The following is a 13,392-nucleotide window of genomic DNA, read 5'->3' on the forward strand; positions in this document are numbered from 1 at the left end:
TATGTATGTGATGACAGAATAGGAGTATAAAACAACCTAACAACTGAAATATAATTGATGAACTTAAGTTTATCACAGGGATCTATACTTAAAGATGTTGTCACACTAAAATCACAGTCATACTTTCACTTCAAAATCTCACACTTTTGGCGAGAACAGGTAAAATGTTGCTTGTGTATCACAGACATGGCTGCCATTTTGCTATTCAGGTCAAGGTCATGAATTTAAGTGACATGTATTACCTCACATAGTGAAAACCAAGACATGATTAAAATATCATCACTAGAAATGTTTGATTAAAAAATCTATATAAGCCAAATTTAGCCTTTGACCTTGGAAAATGCTTTCAAGGTCAAAGGTCAGGTTCTTAAAAGATAGCTCATATTTGATAATATGGGTATACTACAATGGAGTCACTATGTATTATACCTCCAAAGTTATCATGCATATTGTGAAACTTAACAACAAATGTGGTAGTCTATCTGCTGGACCTCGGATGTTCTTCCGATACAATACGACACATGACCGAATATCGCTATCGAGGATGGAACATCCAAGTTCGGGCAAAGCCCTCACTGTGAACTTCGTCCGCTTATGGTATCGGAAGAAAGCCTGAACGTCTAGAGGCAAGACAACAAATGTGGTTGCCATTCTGCCATATTTGATTTGGTCATAAAACAAAGTGGCGTGCATTGTGTCACACAGTATGTTACCTTTATGCCAGGTTTGGTTGAAACCGGTTGGTGCATATCAGAGATATGAGGGTGTATGCACACATGCACACACAGATGGAACCCAATGTATAAGTCCCAATGGGCACCGACTAACAACACACAGAGAAAATTGGTCTGGCAGTTTTTTACTTTAAGTTGTTTACATACACACACACACACACACACACACACACACACACACACACACACACACACACTTCTCCATGAACACAGCACTACTGAACCACATTTCAGTTGTGCTAAAAAAAACAACAGTGTTATAAGCTGATTTTCTTTTTAACAAATGCCCATGCCCATGCCCATGCCCAGAGAGAATATACAGATACATGGCCTGCTTCCTTGCTTGCATAGCACAAGTTACTATATTTTCTGGTGGCATTTACATGCCACAATATACATGTACTTACCGTAACTCATATTGGGTCAATCTGTTTTGAGGTAGTAATGCTTAAAAATTGACCTTTCATTCAGATTTTAGGCTAAATTTTCATAATTTGTTAATGTACAATCATGATATTGGAGATATTGTTGAAGTATTTTAGTCAAACTTCCATGATTTAGAAGGATATGCAAAGATCAGCTGCCATTTTATTTCATTCCAATTGGTAATTGAGTAAGGTACTTCTGATAATGATTATCATCATCACAATCATATGACACATTATCAACCATGATTGATATGGTCATAGGTATATCGATAGGATAATAAACCATGATTGATACGGTCATAGGTATATCGATAGGATAATAAACCATGATTGATATGGGCATAGGTATGACAATAGACCATGTTGATATCATTGGATAATATCACATCAACATTGTTGGCTGTGGTTTAAACATTACTTTCTGTCATTTAGGGCAGCCTAGTAAGAAATTTATTTAATGGCTGCAATGGACATACTTGGGTTAAAACTGACAAAAAACTGTAGACCAGACTATTGCTGACTGTACACCATGCAGTAGATGATGTGATATATTCTATAGACACAAATAATTAGTAGGTAAAGAAGACTTACCAATAATGTCATGAGAGATCTTCCATCTACATTAGAAGGTACCTCATGGCCAGACATTTCTACAAATGTTGGTGCCAAGTCAATATTCAATACCGGCTCATCACTAGTTTTACCAGCAGGTACACCAGGTCCACGGATTATCAGGGGCACTCTGATATCAAACTCATAAAGTTGTCTTTTGTCTCTGGGCATAGAAAACTGGCCTAGCAAACAAAGGTATAAATATTGTATATTCAGTATTACCGGTAGTATTATGGTATATGCAATTTGCATCTTGCCTCCTTAAAGAGAAACACCAATTGAACAAGAGACATTTTCATAAACTATGGGTTCTGGAGAGTAACTTCATGGTTTTGCAATTACTAAGTCTCACTGCCAAACTCGTGACTGTCATCCCTTAGCTTTGTAAGGCACACTTGAGCGGCTAAGCCGTGAGAAGTGAGGAACTTTAGTACTGAGTCTGGCTAGAAGTGAGAGAATAAAAATGCCCGCCAATGAAACCTAAGCAAGTCAATGATCTGTTTAAACATACTAGCTACTGTATCCAGGAGGAGTCTGTTATAAATATCAACTAATCATGTGCTGAGGTTTTATTTACTTCAATGAATGACATTGTTCATTGCATAATGCCAAGAAGAAACAAGCTGTTGCATTTGCCTTTAGGCAAGTAACACAACACATGAAAATGAAGAAAGTAACTGAGAACTGAAGCCACAACAAGTAGACGCAATTGCAGCAAATGACAAAGATAGCACTGTATTCATAAGCACCATATTGAAATATTTGTGAACTTGGAACCGGATTCACCACATCTGTACGTAGCATTCATTTTGTCTTTTGGCTCTGTTCCCTAGTTGACTTAAACTGGTGTTTTTGTAATATTCAGTTTTTATTACCTTCAGTGTAAAACATCTCTCATGAATAGTAGATTTGAATAGTTCTTACCATACCTAGATGGTATCTTTACTAACTTTATATAGTTCTTACCTAGATGGTATCTTTACTAACTTTATCTAGTTCTTACCTAGATGGTATCTTTACTAACTTTATATAGTTCTTACCTAGATGGTATCTTTACTAACTTTATCTAGTTCTTACCTAGATGGTATCTTTACTAACTTTATATAATTCTTACCTAGATGGTATCTTTACTGACTTTATATAATTCTTACCTAGATGGTATCTTTACTAACTTTATATAGTTCTTACCTAGAAGGTATCTTTACTAACTTTATCTAGTTCTTACCTAGATGGTATCTTTACTAACTTTATATAGTTCTTACCTAGATGGTATCTTTACTAACTTTATATAGTTCTTACCTAGATGGTATCTTTACTAACTTTATCTAGTTCTTACCTAGATGGTATCTTTACTAACTTTATCTAGTTCTTACCTAGATGGTATCTTTACTAACTTTATCTAGTTCTTACCTAGATGGTATCTTTACTAACTTTATCTAGTTCTTACCTAGATGGTATCTTTACTAACTTTATATAGTTCTTACCTAGATGGTATCTTTACTAACTTTATATAGTTCTTACCTAGATGGTATCTTTACTAACTTTATATAGTTCTTACCTAGATGGTATCTTTACTAACTTTATCTAGTTCTTACCTAGATGGTATCTTTACTAACTTTATATAGTTCTTACCTAGATGGTATCTTTACTAACTTTATATAGTTCTTACCTAGATGGTATCTTTACTAACTTTATATAGTTCTCACCTAGATGGTATCTTTACTAACTTTATCTAGTTCTTACCTAGATGGTATCTTTACTAACTTTATCTAGTTCTTACCTAGATGGTATCTTTACTAACTTTATATAGTTCTTACCTAGATGGTATCTTTACTAACTTTATATAGTTCTTACCTAGATGGTATCTTTACTAACTTTATATAGTTCTCACCTAGATGGTATCTTTACTAACTTTATCTAGTTCTTACCTAGATGGTATCTTTACTAAATTTATCTAGTTCTTACCTAGATGGTATCTTTACTAACTTTATCTAGTTCTTACCTAGATGGTATCTTTACTAACTTTATATAGTTCTTACCTAGATGGTATCTTTACTAACTTTATATAGTTCTTACCTAGATGGTATCTTTACTAACTTTATATAGTTCTTACCTAGATGGTATCTTTACTAACTTTATCTAGTTCTTACCTAGATGGTATCTTTACTAACTTTATCTAGTTCTTACCTAGATGGTATCTTTACTAACTTTATCTAGTTCTTACCTAGATGGTATCTTTACTAACTTTATATAGTTCTTACCTAGATGGTATCTTTACTAACTTTATATAGTTCTTACCTAGATGGTATCTTTACTAACTTTATCTAGTTCTTACCTAGATGGTATCTTTACTAACTTTATATAATTCTTACCTAGATGGTATCTTTACTAACTTTATATAATTCTTACCTAGATGGTATCTTTACTAACTTTATATAGTTCTTACCTAGATGGTATCTTTACTAACTTTATCTAGTTCTTACCTAGATGGTATCTTTACTAACTTTATATAGTTCTTACCTAGATGGTATCTTTACTAACTTTATATAGTTCTTACCTAGATGGTATCTTTACTAACTTTATCTAGTTCTTACCTAGATGGTATCTTTACTAAATTTATCTAGTTCTTACCTAGATGGTATCTTTACTAACTTTATCTAGTTCTTACCTAGATGGTATCTTTACTAACTTTATCTAGTTCTTACCTAGATGGTATCTTTACTAACTTTATATAGTTCTTACCTAGATGGTATCTTTACTAACTTTATATAGTTCTTACCTAGATGGTATCTTTACTAACTTTATCTAGTTCTTACCTAGATGGTATCTTTACTAACTTTATCTAGTTCTTACCTAGATGGTATCTTTACTGACTTTATATAATTCTTACCTAGATGGTATCTTTACTGACTTTATATAATTCTTACCTAGATGGTATCTTTACTAACTTTATCTAGTTCTTACCTAGATGGTATCTTTACTAACTTTATCTAGTTCTTACCTAGATGGTATCTTTACTAACTTTATCTAGTTCTTACCTAGATGGTATCTTTACTAACTTTATCTAGTTCTTACCTAGATGGTATCTTTACTAACTTTATCTAGTTCTTACCTAGATGGTATCTTTACTAAATTTATCTAGTTCTTACCTAGATGGTATCTTTACTAACTTTATCTAGTTCTTACCTAGATGGTATCTTTACTAACTTTATATAGTTCTTACCTAGATGGTATCTTTACTAACTTTATATAGTTCTTACCTAGATGGTATCTTTACTAACTTTATATAGTTCTTACCTAGATGGTATCTTTACTAACTTTATCTAGTTCTTACCTAGATGGTATCTTTACTAACTTTATCTAGTTCTTACCTAGATGGTATCTTTACTAACTTTATATAATTCTTACCTAGATGGTATCTTTACTAACTTTATATAATTCTTACCTAGATGGTATCTTTACTAACTTTATATAGTTCTTACCTAGATGGTATCTTTACTAACTTTATCTAGTTCTTACCTAGATGGTATCTTTACTAACTTTATCTAGTTCTTACCTAGATGGTATCTTTACTAACTTTATCTAGTTCTTACCTAGATGGTATCTTTACTAACTTTATCTAGTTCTTATCTAAATCATATGGTACGGTATCTTTACTAACTTTATCTAGTTCTTATCTAAATCATATGGTACGGTATCTTTACTAACTTTATCTAGTTCTTACCTAGATGGTATCTTTACTAACTTTATCTAGTTCTTACCTAGATGGTATCTTTACTAACTTTATATAGTTCTTATCTAAATCATATGGTATCTTTACTAACTTTATATAGTTCTTACCTAGATGGTATCTTTACTAACTTTATCTAGTTCTTACCTAGATGGTATCTTTACTAACTTTATATAGTTCTTATCTAAATCATATGGTATCTTTACTAACTTTATATAATTCTTACCTACATGGTATCTTTACTAACTTTATATAATTCTTACCTAAATGGTATCTTTACTAACTTTATATAATTCTTACCTACATGGTATCTTTACTGACTTTATCTAGTTCTTACCTAGATGGTATCTTTACTAACTTTATCTAGTTCTTACCTAGATGGTATCTTTACTAACTTTATCTAGTTCTTACCTAGATGGTATCTTTACTAACTTTATATAATTCTTACCTAAATGGTATCTTTACTAACTTTATATAGTTCTTACCTAGATGGTATCTTTACTAACTTTATATAGTTCTTACCTAGATGGTATCTTTACTAACTTTATATAATTCTTACCTAAATGGTATCTTTACTAACTTTATATAATTCTTACCTAGATGGTATCTTTACTAACTTTATATAGTTCTTACCTAGATGGTATCTTTACTAACTTTATATAATTCTTCCCTACATGGTATCTTTACTAAATTTATATAATTCTTACCTAAATGGCATCTTTACTAACTTTATATAGTTCTTACCTAGATGGTATCTTTACTAACTTTATATAATTCTTACCTAAATGGTATCTTTACTAACTTTATATAATTCTTACCTAAATGGTAGCCATTGTCTGATGAAAACACTATATATGTATTATCTAGCAGCTTCTTGTCCTGTAATGTGTTCACAACACCTTCAACAAGGTCATCAACAGACAACAGGGTGCGCCATCTATACATGTAGTTCAAGAAAAGAGATTAAATATCTATTATACATGTATGACAAGTGTCTCCTCCATTGATCTTCCTTAATCTATAACAGGAGTCTGTCACAGACAGTGTCATATACCAGGCCTAGAGTAGATTGTTGCAGTCTGTTATAGACAGTGTTGTATACCAGGCCTAGAGTATATTGTTGCAGTCTGTCACAGACAGTGTCGTATACCAGGCCTAGAGTAGATTGTTGCAGTCTGTTATAGACAGTGTTGTATACCAGGCCTAGAGTATATTGTTGCAGTCTGTCACAGACAGTGTCGTATACCAGGCCTAGAGTAGATTGTTGTAGTCTGTTATAGACAGTGTTGGATACCAGGCCTAGAGTAGATTGTTGTAGTCTGTTATAGACAGTGTTGTATACCAGGCCTAGAGTAGACTGTTGTAGTCTGTCACAGACAGTGTTGGATACCAGGCCTAGAGTATATTGTTGTACTCTGTTATAGACAGTGTTGTATACCAGGCCTAGAGTAGATTGTTGTAGTCTGTTATAGACAGTGTTGTATATCAGGCCTAGAGTAGATTGCTGCAGTCTGTTATAGACAGTGTTGTATACCAGGCCTAGAGTAGATTGTTGTAGTCTGTTATAGACAGTGTTGTATATCAGGCCTAGAGTAGATTGTTGTAGTCTGTTATAGACAGTGTCGGATACCAGGCCTAGAGTAGACTGTTGTAGTCTGTTATAGACAGTGTTGGATACCAGGCCTAGAGTAGATTGTTGTAGTCTGTTATAGACAGTGTTGTATACCAGGCCTAGAGTAGATTGTTGTACTCTGTTATAGACAGTGTTGTATATCAGGCCTAGAGTAGATTGTTGTAGTCTGTTATAGACAGTGTTGGATACCAGGCCTAGAGTAGATTGTTGTACTCTGTTATAGACAGTGTTGTATATCAGGCCTAGAGTAGATTGCTGCAGTCTGTTATAGACAGTGTTGTATACCAGGCCTAGAGTAGACTGTTGTAGTCTGTTATAGACAGTGTTGTATATCAGGCCTAGAGTAGATTGTTGTACTCTGTTATAGACAGTGTTGTATACCAGGCCTAGAGTAGATTGTTGTAGTCTGTTATAGACAGTGTTGTATATCAGGCCTAGAGTAGATTGTTGTAGTCTGTTATAGACAGTGTTGTATACCAGGCCTAGAGTAGATTGTTGTAGTCTGTTATAGACAGTGTTGTATACCAGGCCTAGAGTAGATTGTTGTAGTCTGTTATAGACAGTGTTGTATATCAGGCCTAGAGTAGATTGTTGTAGTCTGTTATAGACAGTGTTGTATATCAGGCCTACCTGGGTCATCATTTGTCATATCTGTTTTGTAGCTGCAACTTTGTGAACTGCATTTGACTTGACAGTCGCACAATAAGATACATGGAAAATGATAATAGAGGATTGTCTATTCTCATGATTCACATATTATTAGCCAGTAGTAGCAATCCAAAATAAGAGAGAAGGAAAGACTACAAAAATTTGGATATCAAACTCTAAATCTGCATGACTGTACAGTTACTCATTTTGTTAAGTTCAGTTTCTGTATATTCAAGTTCAGACATGTTGGATTCCAAACCAAGGTCACTACTGCATGCCATTGCTTGACAAGGTCAAGTTTAAGGTCAGGAGGGTATGACATCATGAATTTGCAGAATGAACACTATTGAAAAAATTAACTATGGTGAAACAATACTACTGTCAACAAATACAAAAAAAGACATCGATACCTTTTCCTGAAAATGTCATCAGTGTTCTGAATAGATATATTCAACATTGGAGTTTTCATACTTCGAACTAACCAGTGTTTATCCTGAAAAGTGAGAATATTATGTCATTAAATTGTATGTATTAATATTTTTAGTTACCTCTATATACAGTCTATTACTATTACTATTACTATTATTATTATTTTATTTCTTGGACGAAAACACGCTAGACGTGCGTCTCAGCGTGTTGTACAGACAAAAGTATAAAATTGCAAAAAAGTAAAGAAAATACCAGCACCCATAGAGGGACTAAGGATTAAGTATAAAACTGTCAAACTAAAATAATTCACATTGTATAAAAACCAACAAGTTAAAATCCATCACTTCCAACCAGCCAGTCAATTTAAATTATGTAAAATGTTGTCTAAAAAGATGCATCTTTAAACTACGTTTAAAAGTGTCAACAGTCTTTACATTTCTTATTTCAGATGGATTGAGTACAGGAGTAATGGGGTTGAATTGACATGTACAAAGGACAAGTCTACTACAAGTCATTGAGTACAGGAGTACTGTGGTTGAATTGATGTGTACAAAGGACAATTCTACTACAAGTCATTGAGTACAGGAGTACTGTGGTTGAATTGATGTGTACAAAGGACAAGTCTACTACAAGTCATTGAGTACAGGAGTACTGTGGTTGAATTGATGTGTACAAAGGACAAGTCTACTACAAGTCATTGAGTACAGGAGTAATGGGGTTGAATTGACATGTACAAAGGACAAGTCTACTACAAGTTATTGAGTACAGGAGTACTGTGGTTGAATTGACGTGTACAAAGGACAAGTCTACTACAAGTCATTGAGTACAGGAGTAATGTGGTTGAATTGATGTGTACAAAGGACAAGTCTACTACAAGTTATTGAGTACAGGAGTACTGTGGTTGAATTGATGTGTACAAAGGACAATTCTACTACAAGTCATTGAGTACAGGAGTACTGTGGTTGAATTGATGTGTACAAAGGACAAGTCTACTACAAGTCATTGAGTACTGGAGTACTGTGGTTGAATTGACGTGTACAAAGGACAAGTCTACTACAAGTCATTGAGTACAGGAGTAATGGGGTTGAATTGACGTGTACAAAGGACAAGTCTACTACAAGTCATTGAGTACAGGAGTACTGTGGTTGAATTGATGTGTACAAAGGACAATTCTACTACAAGTCATTGAGTACAGGAGTACTGTGGTTGAATTGATGTGTACAAAGGACAATTCTACTACAAGTCATTGAGTACAGGAGTAATGTGGTTGAATTGATGTGTACAAAGGGCAAGTCTACTACAAGTCATTGAGTACAGGAGTACTGTGGTTGAATTGATGTGTACAAAGGACAAGTCTACTACAAGTCATTGAGTACAGGAGTACTGTGGTTGAATTGATGTGTACAAAGGACAAGTCTACGACAAGTCATTGAGTACAGGAGTAATGGGGTTGAATTGACATGTACAAAGGACAAGTCTACTACAAGTCATTGAGTACAGGAGTACTGTGGTTGAATTGATGTGTACAAAGGACAAGTCTACTACAAGTCATTGAGTACTGGAGTACTGTGGTTGAATTGACGTGTACAAAGGACAAGTCTACTACAAGTCATTGAGTACAGGAGTAATGGGGTTGAATTGACGTGTACAAAGGACAAGTCTACTACAAGTCATTGAGTACAGGAGTACTGTGGTTGAATTGATGTGTACAAAGGACAATTCTACTACAAGTCATTGAGTACAGGAGTACTGTGGTTGAATTGATGTGTACAAAGGACAATTCTACTACAAGTCATTGAGTACAGGAGTAATGTGGTTGAATTGATGTGTACAAAGGGCAAGTCTACTACAAGTCATTGAGTACAGGAGTACTGTGGTTGAATTGATGTGTACAAAGGACAAGTCTACTACAAGTCATTGAGTACAGGAGTACTGTGGTTGAATTGATGTGTACAAAGGACAATTCTACTACAAGTCATTGAGTACAGGAGTAATGTGGTTGAATTGATGTGTACAAAGGGCAAGTCTACTACAAGTCATTGAGTACAGGAGTACTGTGGTTGAATTGATGTGTACAAAGGACAAGTCTACTACAAGTCATTGAGTACAGGAGTACTGTGGTTGAATTGATGTGTACAAAGGACAAGTCTACTACAAGTCATTGAGTACAGGAGTACTGTGGTTGAATTGATGTGTACAAAGGACAAGTCTACGACAAGTCATTGAGTACAGGAGTAATGGGGTTGAATTGACATGTACAAAGGACAAGTCTACTACAAGTCATTGAGTACAGGAGTACTGTGGTTGAATTGATGTGTACAAAGGACAAGTCTACTACAAGTTATTGAGTACAGGAGTACTGTGGTTGAATTGATTGTGTACAAAGGACAAGTCTACTATAGTACTGTAAGAGAGACCACAGTCACTGTGACACTACGATGTTCACATGCTCAGAACGACAAAATAGTTGATTGAAACGAAACCAGCCATTTTCCTATATAACACATTTTCTAGTCAATAGACATCATATATCACATATTTTCTAGTGAATAGACAGGCTATACAACAGTTTCCAGCAGGTAGATATACTATGTGCATGTACATCAAAGGTTTCTACTTACACTGCCATGTGTGTTGAAGCTTGGAGTTCTTGGAGCTTTCTTGTTGGTAAAGTCCTTGACATACTGTGGTGCAGAGTCAAACGGTGAATGACACGCTGGGGTTGATATCATCATAAAAAATGGATTTTTCTCATTCTGATAACTAAGAAAATCTTGTGCATGTCTTGCCTAAAATATAACACAAACAATATATATATTGATACTGATGAAAAAGGCTTTAAAACTGTTTGAGTACCTTAACTGGAATCTATGTTTGCATACATTATATCTACATGTACGTACATTATATCTACATGTATGTTATATCTACATGTATGTTATATCTACGTGTATGTTATATCTACGTGTACGTTATATCTACGTGTACGTTATATCTACGTGTACGTTATATCTACATGTACGTTATATCTACATGTACGTTATATCTACATGTACGTTATATCTACATGTACGTTATATCTACATGTACATTATATCTACATGTACATTATATCTACATGTACGTTATATCTACATGTACGTTATATCTACATGTACGTTATACCTACATGTACGTTATATCTACATGTACGTTATATCTATGTGTACGTTATATCTACATGTACATTATATCTACATGTACGTTATATCCAAGTGTACGTTATATCTACATGTACGTTATATCTACATGTACGTTATATCTACATGTACGTTATATCTACATGTACATTATATCTACATGTACGTTATATCTACATGTACGTTATATCTACGTGTACGTTATATCTACGTGTACGTTATATCTACGTGTACGTTATATCTACATGTACGTTATATCTACATGTACGTTATATCTACATGTACATTATATCTACATGTACGTTATATCTACATGTACGTTATATCTACATGTACGTTATATCTACATGTACGTTATATCTACATGTACGTTATATCTACATGTACATTATATCTACATGTACGTTATATCTACATGTACGTTATATCTACATGTACGTTATATCTACATGTACGTTATATCTACATGTACGTTATATCTACATGTACGTTATATCTACGTGTACATTATATCTACATGTACATTATATCTACATGTACGTTATATCTACATGTACGTTATATCTACATGTACGTTATATCTACATGTACATTATATCTACATGTACGTTATATCTACATGTACGTTATATCTACATGTACGTTATATCTACATGTACGTTATATCTACATGTACATTATATCTACATGTACATTATATCTACATGTACATTATATCTACATGTACATTATATCTACATGCACGTTATATCTACATGTACGTTATATCTACATGTATGTTATATCTACATGTACGTTATATCTACATGTACGTTATATCTACATGTACGTTATAACTACATGTACATTATATCTACATGTACATTATATCTACATGTACATTATATCTACATGTACGTTATACCTACATGTACGTTATATCTACATGTACGTTATATCTACATGTACATAATATCTACATGTACATAATATCTACATGTACATTATATCTACATGTACGTTATATCTACATGTACATTATATCTACATGTACGTTATATCTATGTGTACATTATATCTACATGTACATTATATCTACATGTACATTATACCTACATGTACGTTATATCTACATGTACATTATATCTACATGTACATTATATCTACATGTACGTTATATCTACATGTACGTTATATCTACATGTATGTTATATCTACATGTACATTATATCTACATGTACGTTATATCTACATGTACATTATATCTACATGTACGTTATATCTACATGTACGTTATATCTACACGTACGTTATATCTACATGTACGTTATATCTATGTGTACATTATATCTACATGTACATTATATCTACATGTACGTTATATCTACATGTACGTTATATCTACATGTACATTATATCTACATGTACGTTATATCTACATGTACGTTATATCTACATGTACGTTATATCTACATGTACGTTATATCTACATGTACATTATATCTACATGTACATTATATCTACATGTACGTTATATCTACATGTACGTTATATCTACATGTATGTTATATCTACATGTACGTTATATCTACATGTACATTATATCTACATGTACGTTATATCTACATGTACATTATATCTACATGTACATTATATCTACATGTACATTATATCTATGTGTACGTTATATCTACATGTACATTATATCTACATGTACATTATATCTACATGTACGTTATATCTACATGTACATTATATCTACATGTACATTATATCTACATGTACATTATATCTACATGTACATTATATCTACATGTACGTTATATCTACATGTACATTATATCTACATGTACGTTATATCTACATGTACATTATATCTACATGTACATTATATCTACATGTACGTTATATTGTCTGTATAGCTACCTGGATGTTGTGTTCTTACTGTCCTGCAATCTAAAAGTTCTGAAGGCCCAAATACATGAGGCAACTCAATGAGCAACGCACTAATAATTGCCTT

The 13,392-nt window shown here is 33.2% G+C and overlaps 1 protein-coding gene across 3 annotated transcripts in view; it reads right to left on the bottom strand.

Moving 5' to 3' along the window:
- The window catches only part of LOC144432689 (N-acetylglucosamine-6-sulfatase-like), a 48,277-nt gene that overhangs the window by 18,900 nt on the left and 15,985 nt on the right, over positions 1 to 13,392 (bottom strand). For all 3 annotated transcript variants that reach the window (XM_078120971.1, XM_078120963.1, XM_078120956.1), the window contains exons 6-9: positions 10,836 to 11,003; positions 8,196 to 8,278; positions 6,323 to 6,441; positions 1,754 to 1,956 (exon numbers count right to left, since the gene is read on the bottom strand). In XM_078120971.1, coding sequence (XP_077977097.1) covers positions 1,754 to 1,956; positions 6,323 to 6,441; positions 8,196 to 8,278; positions 10,836 to 11,003 — 573 coding nt within the window. The remainder of the gene's footprint in view (positions 1 to 1,753; positions 1,957 to 6,322; positions 6,442 to 8,195; positions 8,279 to 10,835; positions 11,004 to 13,392) is intronic.

This window comes from Glandiceps talaboti, chromosome 1 (genome assembly GCF_964340395.1).
Source record: "Glandiceps talaboti chromosome 1, keGlaTala1.1, whole genome shotgun sequence".
NCBI classification, from domain to species: Eukaryota; Metazoa; Hemichordata; class Enteropneusta; family Spengelidae; genus Glandiceps; species Glandiceps talaboti.